The sequence below is a fragment of the Pelophylax lessonae genome (genome assembly GCF_965119305.1).
Source record: "Pelophylax lessonae genome assembly, chromosome: 4".
Classification (NCBI taxonomy): Eukaryota; Metazoa; Chordata; class Amphibia; order Anura; family Ranidae; genus Pelophylax; species Pelophylax lessonae.
Genome location: NC_138771.1, coordinates 449,439,657 through 449,466,744, shown reverse-complemented (window position 1 = coordinate 449,466,744; position 27,088 = coordinate 449,439,657). Strand labels below are relative to the sequence as shown.

At 42.6% G+C, this 27,088-nt stretch overlaps 1 protein-coding gene across 1 annotated transcript in view; it reads right to left on the bottom strand.

Annotated features, from left to right (window-relative positions):
- LOC309552694 (E3 ubiquitin-protein ligase RNF213-like) overlaps positions 1-27,088 on the bottom strand; it is a gene marked incomplete at its 5' end in the record, with an annotated part of 1,269,694 nt that overhangs the window by 685,314 nt on the left and 557,292 nt on the right. Inside the window, one exon of the mRNA XM_082253620.1 lies at positions 1,406-1,599. Within this exon, the coding sequence (XP_082109746.1) occupies positions 1,406-1,599 (194 nt within the window). The remainder of the gene's footprint in view (positions 1-1,405; positions 1,600-27,088) is intronic.

Here is a 27,088-nt window from a genome sequence, read left to right as displayed (position 1 = left end):
CTGTCAGTTTGTAAAAAAGTTTGGTGCAACCTAGGTCTCTGTAATTTACAGTAGTGATGGTCATCTCCATTTAGCAGCTGATATGCACACTACTTAGTTCAATGTTATACATTTTTTTTACACACTGTCACGTGCAGTACAGCATTATCATATGACGGGTCTGGCAGTGATCAGGGACACTGACTGGTGACAGTATGAAATAAAAAAAAGAAATAAAAAAAAAAGAAATAAAATATATATATATATATATATATTTTAACACACTGTGACCAGAGCAATGCAGTGTTACCATAGTAACACTAACACTCTGAGGCTCTTTTTTTTTTTTTTTTTACACATTATGATTGCTTTTACCAGTAAATTCCATTGGTTTAAGCAACCATTTTTACCATTGAAACTGGTTCATTCAGTGTGTCTTGTTGTGATTATCTGTGATTGGCCACAGTTAATCATATGTTACAGATGGGCTGTGATTGTCCTTGTCTGTATCATTTGATCACTGTGGCCAATCACAGCCAGCAACACAATTGTATGACATGAAAGGAAGCCATCCATTGTTTACAATTGGCATGTGATCTGCTGTGATTGGTCACAGCGATCACATGGTACCAGATGCTGACAGCCAGTGACAGATCGAATGGCCGTGTGAGAGGCACATTCCGGGTGGACATCATAAGACGTCCACCTGGAATGAGGAAAGTCCTGCCTGGCCATCATTTGTCTATAGGCAAGACAGGAACTGGTTAAAACGAAGACAATCTATGTTAAATCTGTAATAAACCCAAAACCAAAAATGTAAAAGTTTGCAGCTTACCGATCAAATGTGGTGTCTGCATCAGTTGTCTTTTGTTTGGCTCCCCCCCCCCCCCCCTGTTTTAAACTGGTGATCTGGCCAGTAACACACCTCCTGCATTATACAGACATCACTCTGGGTGAATGAGCACAGGAAGCACAGTAGACAGTTACCTCAAGTTTGTGCTACTGTGCAGAAAGGCCTACGGTACTTAATCTATAATGGACTTTTGCTATTACCTACAAAGGATTGTGAGTTTGTACAGAATGAAGCAGTTCAGGACTTTTGTACAAAGAGAGAAAGATTATCTCCAGGTTTTGCTGTGTTCATCATCTGCTGGGCAGCCCATAAATCCCTTTACCCTATCCAAGTTGTTATCCCCTAATACAACTAACAAAAACAAGTTACAGGACTGACTTCTTGTGTCTGGCTGCAGGTGGAAAAATGCGAGTTGCCTTGCTGTGCAGGGATAGGAGAGTTGGTTAACAGCGGCCCCTATGGGGGTAGTGCTACACACAGATAAAATATTATTCAAATTTTTATAGGCATAAAAACTGCATTGGCTGCACTCTCACTTTAAAGAAGGATGGCTACAGATTAGCCATGACTTACAGAGGATGTAATGTCAATGTGGAATAAAATAGGGCACTTCTTCATTTCGCTCTTCAGATAAGGAAGCAAGGCTTCTAAAACTTGATTTTCATCCACTTCTGGTTTAGTCAGCCGGATTATTTTGAGAAGTGGTCTTTTACCTGGAAACTTTGACACTAGATTTTGGTAAAGCCTTTTCACATACAGAGATTTTCCTGAAATTAAAAAAAAAAAAACATTCAAAGTGTTATACACATTGATCGATTTAGTAAACCACTTTCTCCCTAAGGCCCTTTTCACACTTGTGTGACTTGTCCTGCGCCTTGGGTCTGCAAAGTCACATGACAAGTCGTACTCCATGATTTCCAATGAGTACCCTTCAGACTTCAAGTTGCAGTGACTTCAAAGTAATCCCTGTACTACTTTGGTCAGACTTTGATGCGTTTTGAGGTCCATAGACCTGAAGATTACACAGACATTGTTTCAAGTCCAGTCAAAATCACGTCAAAATCATGTGTGAAAGGGATTGCGCCAGAAAAAGTATATATAACATAAGATTAAAGATAAAAAATACAAGTGTTTTTAGTGTCCAAAAAAAAATATTGTATACAGGTGCTTCCAGTGTCCACAAGTAGTGATATCTTAATAACAGTGACTCAAAAAAAAAATCTTCTGTGATCCCCACAAAAGCAATCCGTTATGTGCTCCACTTCACCACCACCAGAAATCAAAAGCCTCTCACCTTACACACTGACCCAAGAATCAACCCAGGTCAGATACAGCTTTACTCCACCGGGGTCACAGGATGGTGTAGAGCAGGCATGTCCAACCTGCGGCCCGGTGCCCCAGGCAATGCGGCCCACTGCCTCCTGACAATTTTTTTTTTTAGCTGGGGAGGAAGGAAATCGGGTCAGGGGCCTTCCAACTAACGGTAGGAAGAGGCTGCCTCAGAGGGGGGGGGGGGGGAGGCGAGCATGTGCAGTGTTTCTGACTCCTACCACCATGATCACTTCTTCAAAATCACTGAAGTGGTCATGGTGGTTAAAGTGTTCCTTTAATATCTCTCAGAAGAAGTAAACCTCTGTATACTGATTCCATTTCATTTGATCATCCTCTAGTTGTGTTAAATTAGTGCAGGGGGTGCGGGGGCACGGGAAGGGCGCGGCGGCATTTTATTACTTATATACCTTAACTATATAGTATATGTTTTATATGCGGCTCGAGAAAATTTCTCTACACTCAATGTGGCCCAGAGAAGCCAAAAGGTTGGACACCCATGGTGTATAGGATCTTTAATAGGACACCCATAGAGATTTCCAAAATAAGTTCCAATCTCATCAGAAGCAGATGACAGACCTAAGAGGGAAAAAGCAAAGCAGATCTAATGCTCTCCGTATGGGTGAATCAACAGGGAGTTTATTAAAATAAGGTACTCACAAACAAACACTTGGATAAGTGCATATAAAATAACAGCTCCACAAAGCTGAGAGGATGCAGCTTCCAGGAGGATAGGCTCTGCCCCTTATATGCGTTACGTTGTTGCTGATTGGGCACTGACTTCCACAGTAGTAGAACACCTCTACTGTGAAAGTCAGTGCCCAATCGGTAACGACGTAACGCGTATAGGGGGCAGAGCCTATCCTGCTGGACGCTGCACCCTCTCAGCTGTGTGTGTACTCACAACCAAGTGTTTGTTTGTGAGTACCTTATTTTAATAAACTCCCTGTTGATTCACCCATACGGAGAGCATTAGATCTGCTTTACTTTTTCCCTCTTATGCCTGTCATCTGCTTCTGATGAGATTGGAACTTATTTTGGGAATCTCTATGGGTGTCCTATTGAAGATCCTCTACACCATCCTGTGACCCCGGTGGGGTAAAGCTGTATCTGACCTGGGTTGATTCTTGGGTCAGTGTGTAAGGTGAGAGGGTTTTGATTTCTGGTGGTGGTGAAGTGGAGCACATCACGGATTGCTTTTGTGGGGATCACAGAAGATTCTTTTTTATGAGTCACTGTTATTAACATATCACTACTTGTGGACACTGAAAGCACCTGTATACAATATATTTTTTGGGACACTAAAAACACTTGTATACATTATTTATCTTTAATCTTATGTTATATATACTTTTTATGGCGCAGCACTGTATATGGTTTTAGTTTTGTTTGTGGAGTGAATAACACTGTTTTGTGTTAGCAGCCGGACACTGTAAGATTTTGTTGCACTGCAATTATTTTATTGCTCGATTGTATTTATATTTATCACTTTTGCGCTGATAGTTTTACACTGCTATGTGTGAAAGGGGTCTAAACCCTCAAAGCCCCAGAAGGTTTTAGTTTTTTTGCTGATGTCTCAGGTTCGCACATTATACTTATAGCGTCTAAATTAACGTATTATATATAGTTTTTTAAGGACAGACAGAGCTTTATTTTGGTAGCATTTTTGTTTTCTTGGTTTTAATTGGAACTAAATACAGGTAGTACAAGATTAGAAAGAAATACTATGTCCTGTGATTTTTTCCAATGCAAAATGTATTTAATTTGCGCACCCCCATATATCTACCTCAAAATATAACCAACAGATTCTTAGGGCTCTTTCACACGGTCCGCCTCTGTAGGCGGATCCGTGCTGCTCAGCGGGGATCGATCCGCGATCCCTGTTGAGCCGGCGGATGACAGCTCCATCTCCGCTTGCAGTGCGGAGAGGGAGGTGTCACAGCCCCCGCTGCTCTCTATGGGGAATCGGATGAGAGCGGACCGCCTGTCCGCTCTCATCCGATCCCATCCGATCCGATCCCCAGGACGGATGGAAAATAGGGTTTCCATCCGTCCGGATTTCACGGACAGGATCGGATGCGGATGGCAGCGGATGTCAACGGACATGTCACCGCTGACATCCGCTGCTCCATAGGGCTGAATGGGGCATTCGATCAGATCCGCCTAAAAAACTGACAGGCGGATCTGATCGGACCGCCCGTGTGAAAGAGCCCTATTTTCCATCCGTCCTGGGGATCGTATCGGATGGGATCGGATGAGAGCGGACAGGCGGACCGCTCTCATCCGATTCCCCATAGAGAGCAGCGGGGACTGTGACACCTCCCTCTCCGCACTGCAAGCGGATACTGAGCTGTCATCCGCCTGCTCAACAGGGATCGCGGATCGATCCCCGCTGAGCAGCACGGATCCGCCTACGGAGGCGGACCGTGTGAAAGAGCCCTAAAGGGATATCTTATTAGGCGTGACTTTAAACATTCAAAGTGAATGTATGCTCTTATCTTTGGTAGAGGTTTGACAGCTTCAAAGCAAGCTCTTCTCCCTAAATGCCCGAGCTCACCCCTGGTCTGTATTGAAGAATCTGTACTGTGGGGGGAAGTAAGGAATGTTGGGGGGGGGGTCTGTATGTACTGAGGGGAGGTGTGTTTGTACTGAGTGATCTGTACTGGAGTGACCGGGGGTGTCTGTACTGATGGGTCTATGTTGGGGGGTTCCATCTGCACTGAAGGGTCTGTTTTGAGGGGTCATATTGTACTGAGGGGGCTGTGCTGGGGGGAGGTTGGGTCTGTACTGATGGCTCTGTAATGGGATGTCTGTGCTTAAGGATCCATGCTGGGGGGGGGGGGGTCCATCTGTAGTGAGGTGTCTGTGCTGTATTCAGGGGTCTGTGCTGGGGGGGGGGGTCAGTCTGCATTGGAAGCGGGGTCTGTAATAAGGGTTTTTTGCTGAGGGAGGGTTCTGTGCATGTTTTTGCTCGGGGGGGGGGGGATTTAGCGATGTTAGCAGAGATATGTACTGTTTGGGATATGGGCTTAACTTGTACTGGGAAGATTCGTTGTACTTTGTAAAAGTGGCCTGTGAATTATGCACTCTTGACCCCTGTATTATAGACAGTGCAGGAGATGTATCAAAATTGGAGAGTGCAAAGTCTGAAGCCGCTATCATGGCAGTCAGCCAGCTTATATCTTTTATTTTCAAAGCTTAAAGCTGAATTCCATCTTTTGTTAAACTTTACATAGTTCATTTGGGCCAGCTCGGCCCAATCACTGTCTCTCACTAACATGTGAGGCCACTGCATGTGCAGTAGAAACTGTATTTAGTTGCAACTACATGCAGCATGCCGCACTGTGTTTTGGGTTTGAGCCGAAACTTCCAGCCTCATACCCAGAACACAGTAGAATCTATCACAGCGGAATTCAGCCATTCACAGAAAGCTGTGTATTCTATCAATGAATACAAAGCTTGCTCTGATTAGCTGAGTCAGAGAGGCGGGCTGATGATGTCACAACCTTTGACTTAGCCATTTAGAGGAAGCTTTGTATTCACTGATAGAATACACAGCTTTCTGTGAATGGCTGAGCGCCGCTACAATAGACCTCTATGTTCTAGGTACAAGACAGGGACATAGTTTGTTTGAGCCAAGCTGGCCCAAACTATGTAAAGTCTAACAAAAGATGAAGTTTAGCTTTAACTGAACAAGTTGAATATAGAAAATGATTGGTTGCCATGCAAAACTGTTCCAGATTCTGTCTACTCCAGTTTTAATAAATTCCCCCCACTGTTTTTACATTTCATACAGTACTTCTAAATACTGCATTCTGTATGCAGGGCTATAAACGACTTCCTACTAACCACTGCACTCTAAGTATATTAGCCACTTCCCGCCTGGCCTATAGCAAAATGATGGCTGGGAAGTGGTGGTCATTGGTCATCGGCTGTGTCCACGGGCCACAGCCGATGACCAATCTGAGTACTGTCTCGCTGCCAGTACCATGTGACCACCTTGACGAATCACAGCAGCTCACATAACAGTTGTACACAATGTGTTCCTAGCTGTGATTGGTCAATCTAATCAGATTGTACAGACAAGGCCAATTACAGCTAAATGCAACATAACAGACTGAATTAATCGTCCCCTGGGATATATTGGAAAATAGTAGTGTAACCAGGTTGGTAGGTATCTACCAACACTGGGTCTGGGGATTTAAATGTGCCTTTATAATAGCATTAAACACTAAAAATAAATAAATATAAAAAAAAGAGTAATGCATGTTTATTGATAATACCAAATATTTTACATCAAATCATATACGAAGTTGATGTCCTTTTTTTCCCACAAACAGAGCTTTCTTTTGGGGGTATTTGATCACCTGTGCGATTTTTATTTTTTGCGCTATTAACAAAAAAAGAGAGACAATTTTGAAAAAATAGCAATATTTTTCACATTTTTTTTATATGAAATTCTCAAAAAAAATTGTAAAAATCTAATTTTTTTAACATTTTAGGCCAATTTGTTTTCTGCTACATATTTTTGGTAAAAAAAAATCGCAGTAAGCGTATTTTGATTGGTTTGCGCAAAAAAGTTATTGCGTTTACTAATAGCAGGAAAGATTTATGTCATTTTTATTTTATTTTTTTTACTAGCAATGGCGGCGATCTGCGTTTTTTTTTGCGGGACTGCGACATTGTGGCGGACAGATTAGACCCCTAACTGACATTTTTGACACTTTTGGGGGTACCCGTGACATTACTGTAATAAATATGCACTGTTACTGTAAAAATGACACTGGCAGGGAAGGGTTTGGCTGTATGGGTGATCAAGGGGTTAAATGTGTCCCTAGGGGCATGATTCTAACTGTCAGGTGGTGTGGCTTGTGAAGTAATCACAGAAACATGCGATCCTATACAGCAGGATCACATAGCCTCTGTAATTACTTCAGGGAGAATGACAGACGGCTGTGTTTACATCAGCCGGCGGCGCGCGCTCGCCCCCTACAGCCTCCTGAGCGAGCATCGTAGTATTACGTCACTTTGCCCAGGAGCGCTGCCTGCTGCAGTAAAACTTCAGCGGGCGGACGCTAAGTGGTTAAAGCAGAGCTACAGGCTCCTTCATAAAAAATAAGGTCAGCAGCTATAAATACTGTAGCTGCTGTCTTTTAATCTTAGGATACTTACCTGTCCAGGGAGTCCATGGTGTGTTCACCCCAGCTGATTTTTCAATCGGCTCTCAGATGCTGCCGCCGCCATTTGTTGTAAGGGAAACTGGCAGTGAAGCCTTGCGGCTTCAAAGTCGGTTCCCTACTGCTAAGCACACTATGTTTTGTGGATGGCCTGGCAATGGGGGAAGGAGGAGGGGGGCCAAACTTCTGGGTGACTTTGCCATGAATAAGTCACTAGGAAGTGGGAGTGGGTACCTGTTAAAGCCACGTATCCGTTCCCCCTCAAAAGGTGCCAAATTTGGCAGCAGAGGAGGGAGGCAGACAAGCGGAGCATCCTCTTCTGGGTGGAGCTCCGCTTTAAAGCATATATTGTGGCAGGTGTGTCCTTAGTATAGTGGAAGTAGGCTCAGGTTTTAACTATACTCTTTTCACAATACTCCTTTAAGCCCCATCTCAATTTAGCTGTTTGCTCCACTGTATTGTCATACATACAGTGGGTTAGGAGAGCATAATACACAGAGCGCTGGGTTAGGAGAGTGTAATACACAGAGCGCTGGGTTAGGAGAGTGTAATACACAGAGCGCTGCTGGGTTAGGACAGCGTAATACACAGGAGGGTGTTAGGCACAGAGTACAGGGTTCAGATGTTTGCTATGCAAAGAGAGCACTTCTGCCCCCACATCTAAAGCTTATTCTGTACCCTTCTCTAACACATCTCTGCAGTCTGCAGCCACTTCCTAGCCCTCCCTCAACAGCTAAGCTCTGCATTTTGCTGCTTCAGCTTTCAGCCCTACTTTCCCACTGCCCTCACCTTTGCACAAACAGACCCCCCTCACCCTGCCTCGGAAGCAGTCAGTCTCAGCCTCCCACACTGTCTATTTGTGGCTCTGCCTTTCCTTCACTGGGCAGCGGCAGTGAGATCATCCAGCAGGGGGCATTGGCATTCGAGCACCAGGCTGTTTCTCAGCCAGAAAGCCCTTTTTAATGCTCATAAAACATCCATGCCCAGGCAGCTGTCTCTCTGTGTCCGCCCTAAGTGCTATGTAGGGAGGTTTTGAGGGAGCAGCGCGCTGTCACTTGTAGCACAGAAGCCAGGCTTCTGTGTTTAAAAGTGACAGAAAATAGCGGTGACAGTAAATCTGGCCAGCCAAGGCCTATATTATGGTAGGGGCCTGGAGCTGCAGCTCCAATAGCCCTTACATTAATCTGGCCCTGCCAAAATGGCATTTTAGTTTTAGTCCCATTTTAGTCTTCTGCAATTGTTTTAGTTTTAGTCATATTTAGTCAACTAAATCTCAAGTACATTTTAGCAGTGGTAATTTCGTCACTGAAAACGCTTTTGTCAAAGTTGACGTCAGCAGCATTTTTACTGTGACGAAAACTAAATCAAATCCGTTTTCGTTAACAAATGAAAACTAAATGGAAATGTGAGGCAGGGACGTTACCCTCGTGAACAAACTTCCATTTTTCAGGGAGCTCCGCCTGCTTCCACTCCCAGCAAGCGTGTTGAAGTTACTGTGTACACCATGACAGCTGCCAGTGACTGTGCAGCGCTGTGCATTACAGCCAGGCCTTCCGAGTCCCGACGAGGGTCCCACTCCTGAGTCCCCACTCACGAGTAAGGAGGCGACTGCCCACATCCAGAACAGAGACAGCAGACAGAGCACCCACTGACAGAGCACTATGTGTAACGTGCCAGAACCGCAGGGGCAACACATGAGGTGCACGGTGGGCCGATGAGAGACAGCAATAATACAGCTCATCGGTTTACTCACGTTAGCAGAAAGCCTCCCTGGGCCGGTTGCACAGTAAAAAGGAAGACAGCATGAAATCCTCCGGGGCACGCTCTGGGATAAGGAAACACTAGCCAAGATGGTGGTTGAGGTGCCCTTGATGACAGTGTTGTTTAGGGTGCTTGTGGCGGCTAGGTCCCTTGATGGTATTAGTTGTGACGCCAGTACCGTTAATGGTGGTACAACCAGTTGTAGTAGCAATGTTGAAGAATGAGGTAGACAATGGTAGGATACAACTCACAACTTTTACTGTGACTGGTTTTGGTTGCAGTATAAACATCTAGATAGAATACAGTTTCTGGGTAAATAGAGGAATTCTGCTGATCCACTGTTAATAGGCTTTAGTAATCCTGGACTCAGGCTGTGGTTCAGTATAATGCTTACTGGTAAGTGACTCGGTTTCTGGTCCCTTTTGAATCCAGTGACATTCGGTGAGGTTGCCGGTGGCTAAGAAATCCTTCACCTGTATTCTCAAGGGTCTTTGATGCCGGGTTGGTGGCTATTACCCTTTGGTTTGAGTACTTTCAATTTTTCCCTTCTTTCTACTGAACTTCACTCCTTCACATTGTGCTTACTCTGCACACAGACTTCCTGAACTGAACAACTTACCACAGATACGGCCTGAGCTGGGATATATATCCCAGAGTGGTGCTATCCCCATCTAGTGTTGGGAAGTATTAAGCACACTTGACCAGCCTATGAACAGGGATACAACAGGTGTAGTAATGCAAAATGACATGCAATACAGCAATGACAGGGAAGTAATACATTTGCAGTTCCCACGTGTCCTGAGTGGGACGCTGCATACCCCCATGGTAAAACGTGTGTCGACCTCGACACATTTTTGACTCGATGTTGTGTCTTCCTGTAAGATATAAGAGAAAGGGAAAAGCATGCATGCATAGGAAATAACACCATAACCCCATTCTTGTACTTCTTGTATCTGCAAGTAAAATGGGTTAGGCAAACATTTCTCAGGCAACAACGAATGTGGCAAAAGTTGACAAAAGGGGTGTAGTTTTTCCTCTGAAGACTGGTGATGTAATGACAAAAATAACATCTCAGGAGGCTCACAGGGTATCCGTTCCCTGGGCAGAGGAAAATGTCAACAGAGGAATTTCACAGAGGCTCAGGTACGTGAAAGTCTATCTCCGGGTGCAGGCTTGAACATTGCAAAACAGTAGGTAAGTAGTCCTGTTCTGTTCTCACTACACGTATGCCCCAGGCGTGTGCAGCTCAACATACAGCTAAACCTTTAATCCTGCAATAACCAGTCCTTTTGTAACTTAAGGCTTTATTCCAGAGATAGAATAGTTTATGTCAACAACAGAGTGTTGAGGATTAGGAGATCCACCATTCCAACACAATGGCACTATGTACCTACTGACTACAACCCTGCAGACCATGCTACAAGAGCTGTTGCTGCATGTAACCTGAAAGACACAACATGGTTTACTGGACCTGCATTCTTGTACGATGCAGAACAGACTTTTCCTAAAAGTGACACTATTGAACTAATAAATCCAGACTCAGATACTGACATCCGTCCTGAGATCTCAACATTTCATACTACAACTTCAGACTGCCAGCTTAAATCTGACAGATTTACCAGATTCTCAAAATGGAAGACACTTGTTCGAGCTATTTCTTGTCTTATCCATATAACTCGCTCCTTTAAAGGTGACTCAAACAGCTGTGACCGCAAGGGATGGCACCACTGTCAAAGGATCAGTTCAGTATTAGAGCTACAGCAGTCTCAGGATCTTATCATCCACACTGTACAGCATGAAGCCTGTGCTAAGGAGATAGACTGTATCTTGAACGAAAAACCTATCCCTAGAGACAGTGCCTTGAGAAAACTTGACCCATTCCTTTATCAAAATGGACTACTTAGGGTAGGTGGTCGTCTAAGACAAGCCAACCTAGATTCAGATGAGAGAAATCCTCTAATAGTTCCTGGTCACCACCACATCGCTTATCTGATTGTGTCACATCATCACTCCCATGTAAAGTGGAAGTCAAGATCCAGAGAATCTAGGAGACAAGTTGTTCCTCAGACCAGTTCCTGAACTAGTTTTGTTGTTATCATCTGAGGAATAAATAGTGGTATCTGATGATACCAGACGGGGAGTGTCATGCCTCCAGCATAAGAAAATAATTAATGCTATTGAAGTTGTAATACCAATATTGTCCACAAGATGCCACTGTGACAATACAATTGTTGGACAGCACTTTATGGTATCTCTTGCTCTCTATTGCTGAATATTAGTTCCACCCCTCTCTGAGAGAATCTCCATTTTAGATTTACCTCAGGAAGGAGCAGACAGCATCTGAGGTTGCTGTGGGAAGATTCCTGAACCCCCCTTTGAAGCATCGCTGGTATGCCTATGAACTGTCAGTTATATACTCAGTGCATATATTGTTTATGTTTGTACACTGATTGTATGCCTTTATCTGTTTATTTGCAGTTTCACCTCTATTCACAATCCTATTCGCATATCCATTCTGACTTGTAACCTGTCATGTGACCACTATTGGAATAAAATAGAGATTATTGCGCTAACTTAAAAAATGTAAGCAGCTGACATCAATCACTGAACTAAGGAGAGTGATAAATCAATACAAATACAAAAATATGTGCAGCGCTAGAAGAAAAAAATTCCCAACAAAATAAATTGTCCAATCGCAGGAAGCATTCCACAAGTAACATAAACAATGGATGGTGAGAAAAAGTCCAATATATAATGGTGCAAATCATATATAAGTGCAGCAAATCCTGTCACCAGTGAAGGTAGAAATATATTGCGCTCACCAGATGGATGGGACCCCAAAACACCTTATAGTGTAGGAGTCAAACAGGCTTAAGAATGATGGAGTGTCCCCACAGATTTTTCACCGATTCCAACGGCAACCATGCAAATCTCCGGTAGATGAAATAATTCAGAGATTCCCCTTCCACATGGTGGGTGGTAAAACCGAAAAAAACGGAGGGACATATAGCGTAATATTGCTAAAATCAATTTAATATCAATAAAGCTTACACACTTACAGACATCCGTGAAAGACAGGCATATAAGATGTAAAACAGCTGGGCTGACCAAGTCCTCTTTACATGTTTCGGCATAAATGCCTTTTTCAAAAGATAAAGTCAGCAGGTAGCCAGTGTTCATATATATATAGAGGTAGAATTAATTGGGTACACCTGTAGGAAGTAGGCAGTGGACTGCATGGAAACCGGAAGTAAAACCGGCGTGCGTTCCAAGCCTCACTATGGTATAGCGCCAAAAATTAAGCCTATTAAATCATAAGGGGAAAATAAGTATTTAACAGGAAGTGATGAAATGCCTGGAGGGGATGGCATTAGCCATCGTACACCCCAAGCCTCTTTCTGGATTGTAAGACAGGATATGCTGACATCACATCCGAGACTGGGCGGAAGTGATGTCAGCGTCAAAACATCGAGGGGGGACGGCATTTAACCATCATCAACCCCAAGCCTCCATCTGAAATGAAAAACCGGATATGCCGACATCACATCCGGGATTGGGCGGAAGTGATGTCAGCAAGGCAAGGCGGACCGCTTTACCGGAAGTTAGGGCATATCAATGCACCAGGTCAACAAACCAGAAATGGAGACAACTCAGATTGGCCGATTCAGCAAATAGTGAATAACGCCAATAAGAGAACAAAAAAAGAGGAAAATAAAAATAAAATGATGACGTTATAGTTAAACAGCGCCAACAAAAGAGTAGAAAAGGAGGGGAAAAAATCAGTTTAGTTATCTAAAACCATAGTATATCATCATAGTGGGCTCATTTAAAAAATGAGAAACCAATATTTGGAAAAAACAAAAATGTCAATTGTCCACAGTTGAAGGGACATAATAACAAATTTTGTCTATATACAGTCCATAGTCTATCTCCATATTAGGTGACCCTTAATACAGGATATCTATAACAAAAAATAATATTTTTATTAAATAACTACATGATCTATACAGCCAAAAGACAAATGTAATAAAAATATTTTAAGAAAATATCGTGAATAAAAATGATAAAATCACATAAAAGAACGAATAAGGATAAAGGGAACGTAAAAGGCTAATGATAGCCAGAAAGGCAGGTGGGAGTGGGATATTTAATACGCTAAGCTGTGTTTATAAAGGCGTTTATATCCCACTCTATATTCAACCCAAAAGGATGGTAGGACTTCAAAGTATAGATCCAGTATGTCTCTCTCCTAGAGACACCACGAATTTTTGAGCCACCCCTCCAGGGAGGTACATACTGGTCTATGACCTGAAATAAAGTGCCAGTGGGATCTTTATGGTGATAAAGAAGGTAATGTTTACCTACAGTATGCTTATCCTTGCCTGTGAGAATGCTCGTAATATGTTCATTAACACGCACATTAAAGGACCTAATAGTGCGTCCCACGTACTGCTTTTTACAGGGGCACGTTAACAAATAAACAATATGAGTAGTTATGCAAGTGGCGAAAAACTTGATATGGTAAAGACTCCCTGTGACAGAAGATTGAAAAGATGTGAATTTCCTTCTTTTATCACAATTATATTCGCACACTCTGCACTTCCGGCAGGGATAAAAACCAATAAGATCAGCAAAAAATTTTTTTGGTTTAATTGGTTCATCCGGTACATTGGGAGCTAATTGTCCTCTTAATGCAGGGGCACCTCTGAAAGTGACCGAGGGTCGTACAGGTAAGACGGTACCCAAAATGGGATCATTTCTAAGTACATCCCAATGTTTAGAAATAATTCTCTTGATGGAATTATGCTGAATAGAAAAATTGGTAAAAAAGGACCATTTAGCAAAGTCAGACTGGTTTTTTGTTTTATTTTTATTTTTAGACCCAGAAAGTAATTGTGCTCTATCAATCTGGGTTACTTCCATTATAGTGGACTCAAGAACATCAGAATTATAACCCTTAACTAAGAACCTATCCTTTAGCAGCTGGGCTTGTTGGAGGAATTCATGTTCATGAGTACAATTCCTCCTAAGTCTGATGAATTGACTCTTAGGTATTCCACCCAACCAAGCCTTGTGATGACAGCTGTCAACAGGCAGGTACGAGTTACGGTCTGTGTCCTTGAAAAAAGTACTGGTGACAAACTGATTGTCCACTATGGAAATATTGAGGTCTAAGAAATGAATATTAGTAGAACTATATTCAAAAGATAAATGGATACCTCTCGTATTATCATTCAAGAATGACATGAATGTCTCGAGAGATGAGGTGTCCCCCTTCCACAGGAGGAGGATGTCGTCTATATAACGCACCCAGAGAACCAGCTCGGGTGCGTCATAAGGAAAGACGACATCCTCCTCCCATTTGGCCATAAAGAGGTTGGCCAAACTAGGGGCGAACTTCGCCCCCATGGCCACACCCCTTTGTTGTAAAAAGTATTGATGATTAAACCAAAAGTAATTCCTCCCGGTAGCAAATATCCTGTATTAAGGGTCACCTAATATGGAGATAGACTATGGACTGTATATAGACAAAATTTGTTATTATGTCCCTTCAACTGTGGACAATTGACATTTTTGTTTTTTCCAAATATTGGTTTCTCATTTTTTAAATGAGCCCACTATGATGATATACTATGGTTTTAGATAACTAAACCGATTTTTCCCCTCCTTTTCTACTCTTTTGTTGGCGCTGTTTAACTATAACGTCATCATTTTATTTTTATTTTCCTCTTTTTTTGTTCTCTTATTGGCGTTATTCACTATTTGCTGAATCGGCCAATCTGAGTTGTCTCCATTTCTGGTTTGTTGACCTGGTGCATTGATATGCCCTAACTTCCGGTAAAGCGGTCCGCCTTGCCTTGCTGACATCACTTCCGCCCAATCCCGGATGTGATGTCGGCATATCCGGTTTTACATTTCAGATGGAGGCTTGGGGTTGATGATGGTTAAATGCCGTCCCCCCTCGATGTTTTGACGCTGACATCACTTCCGCCCAGTCCCGGATGTGATGTCAGCATATCCTGTCTTACAATCCAGAAAGAGGCTTGGGGTGTACGATGGCTAATGCCATCCCCTCCAGGCATTTCATCACTTCCTGTTAAATACTTATTTTCCCCTTATGATTTAATAGGCTTAATTTTTGGCGCTATACCATAGTGAGGCTTGGAACGCACGCCGGTTTTACTTCCGGTTTCCATGCAGTCCACTGCCTACTTCCTACAGGTGTACCCAATTAATTCTACCTCTATATATATATATGAACACTGGCTACCTGCTGACTTTATCTTTTGAAAAAGGCATTTATGCCGAAACATGTAAAGAGGACTTGGTCAGCCCAGCTGTTTTACATCTTATATGCCTGTCTTTCACGGATGTCTGTAAGTGTATCAGCTTTATTGATATTAAATTGATTTTAGCAATATTACGCTATATGTCCCTCCATTTTTTTCGGTTTTACCACCCACCATGTGGAAGGGGAATCTCTGAATTATTTCATCTACCGGAGATTTGCATGGTTGCCGTTGGAATCGGTGAAAAATCTGTGGGGACACTCCATCATTCTTAAGCCTGTTTGACTCCTACACTATAAGGTGTTTTGGGGTCCCATCCATCTGGTGAGCGCAATATATTTCTACCTTCACTGGTGACGGGATTTGCTGCACTTATATATGATTTGCACCATTATATATTGGACTTTTTCTCACCATCCATTGTTTATGTTACTTGTGGAATGCTTCCTGCGATTGGACAATTTATTTTGTTGGGAATTTTTTTCTTCTAGCGCTGCACATATTTTTGTATTTGTATTGATTTATCACTCTCCTTAGTTCAGTGATTGATGTCAGCTGCTTACATTTTTTAAGTTAGCGCAATAATCTCTATTTTATTCGGTTTGTACACATTTTTGACCTCTGTTATTGCTGCTTTCTTTCACATATGTGTTAATTCACTTATGTACACATAGTTTTTTCTTTGTGTCACTTACATATAGTTTTTTATCGCTCTTGATTTGAACATGCCAGCAATGGATGTCTTTGAATACAGAGCTAATAGAACTGTAATTACTGATGGAGTTTTTATCTCGACCAAATCCGATACTGAGGTTGGCGGTTTGTTTTTAAGACTTAAAAATCTTATGGTGTCAGAATTACATTCTGAATGGGACATTGCGTTTTTAGAATATTATATCTCTAAATCAATGGTTCCGAGAAGCCTGAGATGGGAGGTATCCCCCCAATCAGACGATACAGCCTTAGAGGCTTGGTTCGATTATTTCAATAATGCTGGTTTACAGTTATTGCGGCATCTTGTTGATATTAAACGTACCAAATTAACCTCCCTAGATAAGGAGATTAAAGAGTTAAAAGAAAAGGTTACCCCTTTTAACACCACAGCTGAGTACAAAACTCTCTCTGAAAATCTTCAAAAGTATTTAGAGAAAGAGGAAAGGGAACAAAAAACTAAGAAACAAAAAAAGTTTATGAGAGACATGTCCGATTATGATAACCGTACTGTCTTTCAATGGCAAAGGAATCTACTGAATAGTGATCCTAATGATGGCAATCAGACGGACCATGCGATTTCTAATGCTCCTGGGGCTACCTTTGTTCAAACTTCTCTTCCACCCAAAACACAAAAGAAGTCAAAAAACAAGGGTCCCCCCCATAAAAAAGGAAAAAATCCAAAAAATCCGAATTGGAAGGGTAACCATCCACCACAAACACCACATGGAAGAGGCCCTGTTAAGAATAACTGGTACCCTCCTCATCCAGTGGATTCCCCTAGGGGACAGTGGTCTCACAATGAGAATTATCAAAGACATTTCTCTCCCCCTCCATTTAGACCTTACCCTCAACAAACATATGCTAAACCATATAACGTGAACACACATAATAGGTTTTCTCCTTTGAGGCAACAACCTCGACATGATGATCAGTCTCGTTCATACGATGAGGAGTATGACCATCAAAATAGTTCACCCTTTAATTATAACCAGCCACGCCCAGGACCCAGTCATGAATGGGATTTTCCCCGGCAACACAACAAGGGAAAAAGGGGTGCGGATCCAAGCGAGGTACCAGAGGGGGGTGGCGGATCCAAAGAAAAAAGAATAAAAACTTGATTGGATCCGGTATCTTCAACCTTAGCAAGGTGGAACTCAGTCCTGATGAGCTATACACCTTGGATAGAGGTTTGAAGTTCGCTCCACCCAAACCCATTAACAAATTTAGTACATTTATCGATGTCCACAAATATGTGCGCAAAATAAATGTACAAAGGTACATTCTGTCAAAACCCAGAACTGAAGTACCACGTGAATATACCTCTTCTATTAAACATTCCGGATTATCAAATCCATCTTTATTTAACCCCCCTGGTCCGGTTGCTCCATCAGTGGCGGTGTTTAAAGATTTGGTGTTTAAAGATCTGGCTGAGTTAGCTGTTAAGAAACCCTATATACAGGCTCAACTGAAAAAGGGTCTAAAATCTCTGTGTGAACAGAAAGACCTCATAGTGCGCCCTGCAGACAAGGGCGGCGGTATCGTCGTCCTTGATAAACAGGACTACTATGATGAAATGGGTAGAATCCTAGGCGATCAGGACACCTATATCAAAATACAAAATAACCCTACTACTTCTTTCAAGAAGGAATTGGTGAGACTGGTGGAGAAAGGCTATGAAAGGAACTTAATAAACAAGAAAGAAAGGTCTTTTTTGGTTCCTACAGCCCCTCGCATCCCAGTCATGTACTATTTACCGAAAGTACATAAAAACCCGGTAAATCCTCCTGGTCGCCCTATTATTAGCGGCATTAATTCTATTACATCACGTATTGGAAAATACATCGATTTCTATCTACAACCGCTGGTTATTGACACTCCTTCCTTCATTAAGGATACCTGTGATGTTATCAACAGGCTGAAAAATATCAAGTTAGAAGGTGAACATCTGATGGTGACAGCAGATGTCACCTCGCTCTATACTTGTATCCCTCATGATCAGGGTTTAAACGCTGTTGACCACTTCTTAAAGACAGATAAATCTATCTCTCCTTCACATCGAGATTTCATTCTAGATCTGTTGATATTTGCTACCGGGAGGAATTACTTTTGGTTTAATCACCAATACTTTTTACAACAAAGGGATGTGGCCATGGGGGCGAAGTTTGCCCCTAGTTTGGCCAACCTCTTTATGGCCAAATGGGAGGAGGATGTCGTCTTTCCTTATGACGCACCCGAGCTGGTTCTCTGGGTGCGTTATATAGACGACATCCTCCTCCTGTGGAAGGGGGACACCTCATCTCTCGAGACATTCATGTCATTCTTGAATGATAATACGAGAGGTATCCATTTATCTTTTGAATATAGTTCTACTAATATTCATTTCTTAGACCTCAATATTTCCATAGTGGACAATCAGTTTGTCACCAGTACTTTTTTCAAGGACACAGACCGTAACTCGTACCTGCCTGTTGACAGCTGTCATCACAAGGCTTGGTTGGGTGGAATACCTAAGAGTCAATTCATCAGACTTAGGAGGAATTGTACTCATGAACATGAATTCCTCCAACAAGCCCAGCTGCTAAAGGATAGGTTCTTAGTTAAGGGTTATAATTCTGATGTTCTTGAGTCCACTATAATGGAAGTAACCCAGATTGATAGAGCACAATTACTTTCTGGGTCTAAAAATAAAAATAAAACAAAAAACCAGTCTGACTTTGCTAAATGGTCCTTTTTTACCAATTTTTCTATTCAGCATAATTCCATCAAGAGAATTATTTCTAAACATTGGGATGTACTTAGAAATGATCCCATTTTGGGTACCGTCTTACCTGTACGACCCTCGGTCACTTTCAGAGGTGCCCCTGCATTAAGAGGACAATTAGCTCCCAATGTACCTTATGAACCAATTAAACCAAAAAAATTTTTTGCTGATCTTATTGGTTTTTATCCCTGCCGGAAGTGCAGAGTGTGCGAATATAATTGTGATAAAAGAAGGAAATTCACATCTTTTCAATCTTCTGTCACAGGGAGTCTTTACCATATCAAGTTTTTCGCCACTTGCATAACTACTCATATTGTTTATTTGTTAACGTGCCCCTGTAAAAAGCAGTACATGGGACGCACTATTAGGTCCTTTAATGTGCGTGTTAATGAACATATTACGAGCATTCTCACAGGCAAGGATAAGCATACTGTAGGTAAACATTACCTTCTTTATCACCATAAAGATCCCACTGGCACTTTATTTCAGGTCATAGACCAGTATGTACCTCCCTGGAGGGGTGGCTCAAAAATTTGTGGTGTCTCTAGGAGAGAGACATACTGGATCTATACTTTGAAGTCCTACCATCCTTTTGGGTTGAATATAGAGTGGGATATAAACGCCTTTATAAACACAGCTTAGCGTATTAAATATCCCACTCCCACCTGCCTTTCTGGCTATCATTAGCCTTTTACGTTCCCTTTATCCTTATTCGTTCTTTTATGTGATTTTATCATTTTTATTCACGATATTTTCTTAAAATATTTTTATTACATTTGTCTTTTGGCTGTATAGATCATGTAGTTATTTAATAAAAATATTATTTTTTGTTATAGATATCCTGTATTAAGGGTCACCTAATATGGAGATAGACTATGGACTGTATATAGACAAAATTTGTTATTATGTCCCTTCAACTGTGGACAATTGACATTTTTGTTTTTTCCAAATATTGGTTTCTCATTTTTTAAATGAGCCCACTATGATAATATACTATGGTTTTAGATAACTAAACCGATTTTTTCCCCTCCTTTTCCACTCTTTTGTTGGCGCTGTTTAACTATAACGTCATCATTTTATTTTTATTTTCCTCTTTTTTTGTTCTCTTATTGGCGTTATTCACTATTTGCTGAATCGGCCAATCTGAGTTGTCTCCATTTCTGGTTTGTTGACCTGGTGCATTGATATGCCCTAACTTCCGGTAAAGCGGTCCGCCTTGCCTTGCTGACATCACTTCCGCCCAATCCCGGATGTGATGTCGGCATATCCGGTTTTACATTTCAGATGGAGGCTTGGGGTTGATGATGGTTAAATGCCGTCCCACCTCGATGTTTTGACGCTGACATCACTTCCGCCCAGTCCCGGATGTGATGTCAGCATATCCTGTCTTACAATCCAGAAAGAGGCTTGGGGTGTACGATGGCTAATGCCATCCCCTCCAGGCATTTCATCACTTCCTGTTAAATACTTATTTTCCCCTTATGATTTAATAGGCTTAATTTTTGGCGCTATACCATAGTGAGGCTTGGAACGCACGCCGGTTTTACTTCCGGTTTCCATGCAGTCCACTGCCTACTTCCTACAGGTGTACCCAATTAATTCTACCTCTATATTATATATATGAACACTGGCTACCTGCTGACTTTATCTTTTGAAAAAGGCATTTATGCCGAAACATGTAAAGAGGACTTGGTCAGCCCAGCTGTTTTACATCTTATATGCCTGTCTTTCACGGATGTCTGTAAGTGTATCAGCTTTATTGATATTAAATTGATTTTAGCAATATTACGCTATATGTCCCTCCATTTTTTTCGGTTTTACCACCCACCATGTGGAAGGGGAATCTCTGAATTATTTCATCTACCGGAGATTTGCATGGTTGCCGTTGGAATCGGTGAAAAATCTGTGGGGACACTCCATCATTCTTAAGCCTGTTTGACTCCTACACTATAAGGTGTTTTGGGGTCCCATCCATCTGGTGAGCGCAATATATTTCTACCTTCACTGGTGACGGGATTTGCTGCACTTATATATGATTTGCACCATTATATATTGGACTTTTTCTCACCATCCATTGTTTATGTTACTTGTGGAATGCTTCCTGCGATTGGACAATTTATTTTGTTGGGAATTTTTTTCTTCTAGCGCTGCACATATTTTTGTATTTGTATTGATTTATCACTCTCCTTAGTTCAGTGATTGATGTCAGCTGCTTACATTTTTTAAGTTAGCGCAATAATCTCTATTTTATTCCAATAGTGGTCACATGACAGGTTACAAGTCAGAATGGATATGCGAATAGGATTGTGAATAGAGGTGAAACTGCAAATAAACAGATAAAGGCATACAATCAGTGTACAAACATAAACAATATATGCACTGAGTATATAACTGACAGTTCATAGGCATACCAGCGATGCTTCAAAGGGGGGTTCAGGAATCTTCCCACAGCAACCTCAGATGCTGTCTGCTCCTTCCTGAGGTAAATCTAAAATGGAGATTCTCTCAGAGAGGGGTGGAACTAATATTCAGCAATAGAGAGCAAGAGATACCATAAAGTGCTGTCCAACAATTGTATTGTCACAGTGGCATCTTGTGGACAATATTGGTATTACAACTTCAATAGCATTAATTATTTTCTTATGCTGGAGGCATGACACTCCCCGTCTGGTATCATCAGATACCACTATTTATTCCTCAGATGATAACAACAAAACTAGTTCAGGAACTGGTCTGAGGAACAACTTGTCTCCTAGATTCTCTGGATCTTGACTTCCACTTTACATGGGAGTGATGATGTGACACAATCAGATAAGCGATGTGGTGGTGACCAGGAACTATTAGAGGATTTCTCTCATCTGAATCTAGGTTGGCTTGTCTTAGACGACCACCTACCCTAAGTAGTCCATTTTGATAAAGGAATGGGTCAAGTTTTCTCAGGGCACTGTCTCTAGGGATAGGTTTTTTGTTCAAGATACAGTCTATCTCCTTAGCACAGGCTTCATGCTGTACAGTGTGGATGATAAGATCCTGAGACTGCTGTAGCTCTAATACTGAACTGATCCTTTGACAGTGGTGCCATCCCTTGCGGTCACAGCTGTTTGAGTCACCTTTAAAGGAGCGAGTTATATGGATAAGACAAGAAATAGCTCGAACAAGTGTCTTCCATTTTGAGAATCTGGTAAATCTGTCAGATTTAAGCTGGCAGTCTGAAGTTGTAGTATGAAATGTTGAGATCTCAGGACGGATGTCAGTATCTGAGTCTGGATTTATTAGTTCAATAGTGTCACTTTTAGGAAAAGTCTGTTCTGCATCGTACAAGAATGCAGGTCCAGTAAACCATGTTGTGTCTTTCAGGTTACATGCAGCAACAGCTCTTGTAGCATGGTCTGCAGGGTTGTAGTCAGTAGGTACATAGTGCCATTGTGTTGGAATGGTGGATCTCCTAATCCTCAACACTCTGTTGTTGACATAAACATAAAAACATCTGGTTTCATTGTAGATGTAGCCTAGAACTACCTTGCTGTCTGTGTAGAGCTGAACAGCTTTAAGGTCAATGTCCATCTCTGAGGTTATTAGCTCTGCTAGTTCAACAGCTAGTACTGCAGCACAAAGTTCTAGCCTAGGTATAGTATGCTCAGGGTGTGGAGCAAGCTTTGCTTTGCCCATGATGAATCCTACGTGGCATCGTGCTGTAGTGTCAACAGTCCTTAGGTAGGCCACAGCAGCTATTGCCTTGACAGAAGCATCACAGAATATGCAAAGGTTTTGACTCTGTATCTCTGTAGAGGGTACAGGAGCATATGGGCGTGAAACATGGAGATCAGATAAGACTGATAGAGAGTCCCTCCACTCTACCCAAGAGTTCCTCTTATCAAGGGGTAGTGGGACATCCCAGTCGGATGTTTCACGAATCAAGTCTCTAAGCAAGGCTTTACCTTGAATTGTAACTGGTGCCACAAATCCTAATGGATCGTACAGGCTATTGATAGTAGACAAGACACCAATGCGAGTGAAGGGTCTTTCTTCTCCATTTACTTGGAAGGTAAAGGAATCGGATTTCAAGTCCCAAAGTAGACCTAGACTGCGCAGTACAAGTAAAGAGTCTGTACCCAGATCTAAGTCCTTTAGATCAGTGGTCCTCAACTCCGGTCCTCAGGGCCCACTAACAGGCCAGATTTTAAGTATTACCTTGGGGAGATGCAGACTAGAGTACTGCAATCACTGAGCAGCAAATTATATCACCTGGGATGTATTTCAGTTATCTTGCAAATCTGGCCTGTTAGTGGGCCCTGAGGACCAGGGTTGAGGACCAAGGCTTTAGATCACTGGAATGGTCTTGAGCGGGGAAAGCTTCCATTACCTCTTTGCTGTTAGAAGAAATCTTGTGAAGCCTGAGATTGGAACAAGCGAGCATTTCCTGTGCTCTTTTAAGAAGACAGATTGCAGACTCACTGGAAGGTAAGGATTTTAAACAGTCATCCACATAAAAGTCTTTCTCTACGAATTGTCTTGCATCTGAGCCAAACTCAAGTTCACCTTCTTGGGTGGAATGTCTGAGTCCGTAGATAGCGACTGCAGGTGAAGGGCTATTGCCAAAGATGTGTACCCTCATGCGATACTCTGAGATATCTTTTGAAGGATCATTGTCTTGGAACCAAAGGAACCTTAGGAAGTTCCTGTCTTTCTCTCTGACCAAGAAACAATGGAACATCTGCTGGATGTCAGCTATGAAGGCAATAGAATCTTTGCGGAAGCGTAAGAGCACTCCCAGGAGTTTGTTGTTAAGGTCTGGGCCTGTCAAGAGGACATCGTTTAAGGAGATACCCTTGTATTTGGCACTAGAGTCAAACACTACTCTGATTTGACTTGGCTTTTTGGGATGGTACACTCCGAATATAGGGAGATACCAACACTCTTCCGAGTCTTCAGGGGTGGGAGCCACCTCGGCATGACCGTTCTCAAAGATCTTCCCCATGAAAGAAAAGAAATGTTTCCTCATCTCTGGCTTTCTTTGCAAATTACTTTTAAGGGAAGAAAAACGTTGTAACGCTTGTTCTTTGTTATTGGGTAAGCGTTGTCTCTGTGGTCTGAAGGGAAGAGGTGCAACCCAGCTGTTTGTGGTGTCTTTGACTAGACCTTGCTCCATTATTTCTAAGAAGAGTTTGTCTTCGATAGACATTGCCACACGATTGTCATCTTTAGTTCTCTGAAAGACTGTGCACCCTAAATGGTCTTGGTCACTGTCACAGGCAAAGTTGTCACTAGTGGGGCTTGTGAAGGTACAAGATGAGTGGGTGGCGTAGGCTGATTCCTTAACAAGGAAATGGTTGTGGCATGGCTGGAAAAGAGAGGGACGTCCATTCTCTAGGGTATTTGTGAGCATGCTGCTAACGGAGTTAGGTTTGTGCACGCTTCCTAGACAGACATCTCCTATGATGACCCATCCGAGGTCTAAATTCTGAGCATAAGGAGCGTTATTGGGACCATTAATATGAGCTCTTGATTTGTGGGCTTGTAAGATATCTCTCCCGAGGAGTAGGATGATATGAGCCTGAGGATCAAGTTCTGGTATCAGATGTGCTATGCGTTTCAAGTGTGGGTGATGAGCCGCTACATCTGGTGTAGGAATTTCAGATCTATGATCAGGGATCTGATTGCATTCGATAAGAGTTGGCAAAGACAAGCGTGATCGCCCATCGATGGACTTGATTTGGTAGCCGGATGCTCTCCTACCGGCCGTCTCCACTATTCCTGCACAAGTTTTTAAGGAGTAGGGAATGCTGGGGCCTTTAATGCTGAACATGTCAAAGAAAGTTGAGCTGGCTAATGACTTGTTACTTTGGTCATCCAGGATTACGTAAAGCTTAATAGCTTTGTCTTTTTGGTCTGCTGGGTAGACTCTTACTAGGCAGATTTTGGAGCAGGACCTACCACCTATGGCCCCTTTGCAGATCTCTGTACATTGTGAAGTGACCTCTGGTGTAGCTGTGGTGGTGTGCTCCTCCTCCCCGCCGTGCTCACTAGTGCTGAGGGTGTGTTGTAAAGTCCATGGAGCTGGCCCAGGATGTAACCCTGTGTTGTGATCTGAGCTGTCACATTCTGTGCATTTCAAACTGACCTTACAGTCCTTGGCAAGATGAGATGTTGAAGAGCAGCACCTGTAGCAGATGTGGTTCACCTTGAGGAAGGCTTTGCGGTCCTGCAGGGTTTTCTCTCTGAAGGCTCTGCATTTTAGGAGAGCATGTGGCTTCCGATGCAAGGGACACTGCTTACCAGGATCGTTGACCTTTGTCTCTGAGTTAGAGAAGTTGGCAGACCTGTGAAAGGAACCTGGAGGAGACACGTTAGTTTTGTGTACTGCTACTGGAGGTTTGCGAGGGTTAAGTCCCACAGGAGCAACGCACAACAGCGTAAAATCAAAACTTGGATCATTTCTTGTTTTAGCTTGCTGGCACACAAAGTCCACAAAAACAGAAAAAAGAGGGAATGGAACATCATGCTGTCTTTTATATCGGGATCCGTGTGTAATCCACTGCTCTTGCAAGTTATAGGGTAACTTTTGCACAATGGGGTTGACACCTCTGGCTGTGTCAAGGAATGCAAGTCCTTGTAAGTCTCCCTCGGATTTAGCTACTTGAAGTTCCATTAGCAAGTCACTTAACTCTCTAAGTTTATGGTAGGCTTTGCTAGGTATTCTGGGAAAGTTATCAAGTCTTTTGAATAATGCATTTTCTACTGCTTCTGCTGAACCATAACACTCATCAAGTATATCCCAGATTGTTCTAAGACCAGTGTCTGGGTAGTTTATACTTATTGTCCTGATTCGCCTGGCATGTTCGGCAGACTCATTTCCAAGCCATTTAATCAGGAGATCTATCTCTTCGCTGCAAGATAGCCCTAAGTCTCTGATGGTGTTTTGAAAGGATGACCGCCAGGCTCTGTAGTTTTCAGGGCGGTCATTAAACCTTTCAAGTCCTTTGGTGACTAACTCACGTCGTGCAAAGAACCTTGCAAAGTCTATGGTGGCTTGGTTAGCCTGCTGTGTGTTGTCATGGTAAGATGGCTGTGTGTAGTCATACCTTTTGCTGGCACCGAGCTGTCCTCTGATGTACCGTTCTGGCTTTGGCGTTGGTTCTGGAGGGCGATTAGAGGGTGATTCTATTATACCACTTATGGGGAGTCTGTCGTAGGAGACATCACTTTGCACAGATTTCTCCCGTTTGCAGGCTTGAGGCTTGTCACTGACTTGCGGCGGTACCGTGGAGTATCTTTGGCTTGTCTCTTTGACGTCATCTTTGACACTGCTTGTTTTAAAATGTTGATTGATGTAATCTGAAGTTTGTTGTAGAGAATTTGGAGTTTCAGCTGCTGGATCGAGAATATTGCTGCGTCTGCTGCGTTCACTTCTCGGGTATACAGCTAATTCTAAGGCGTCTGCTTCAGCTATGGCTGCTGCTACTTCCTTCTCTACGGCGAGTTTCTCTAGGGCTACTTCTAGGAGGGCCTCCTCTGCCTCTTTCTGCGTTTTTAGGAGGGCTTCCTCTGCCTTTGCTTTTAGGAGGGCTTCCTCTGTCTTTGCTTTTAGGAGAGCTTCCTCTGTCTCTTTTTTTATCCTTACTTTCTCCTGTTTAATCTGCATTTCTTGCTCAGCAAAGGCTGCTCGCGCCTTGGTGGCTTCAGCTTTCGCATGTGCTATGGCGAGTGCACTGCTTGAGGAGGAAGATCTAGAGGAGCCGGAAACTCGGGACCTTGTCTTGAGTGAGGATGTCTGGCTATGTGACATGTTGCTTGCAGGAATGCTTGACTGTGTAGAGACTGCTGTATTGCATATACAGATGACTGTGCTGGCAGGGTAACAGGCCTCTGTATAGTCTCTGTCCTAAATCCCACTTGCTGGATAGCCGCTGTTTCACTGTTCTGTTCTCACTACACGTATGCCCCAGGCGTGTGCAGCTCAACATACAGCTAAACCTTTAATCCTGCAATAACCAGTCCTTTTGTAACTTAAGGCTTTATTCCAGAGATAGAATAGTGGTCACATGACAGGTTACAAGTCAGAATGGATATGCGAATAGGATTGTGAAACTGCAAATAAACAGATAAAGGCATACAATCAGTGTACAAACATAAACAATATATGCACTGAGTATATAACTGACAGTTCATAGGCATACCAGCGATGCTTCAAAGGGGGGTTCAGGAATCTTCCCACAGCAACCTC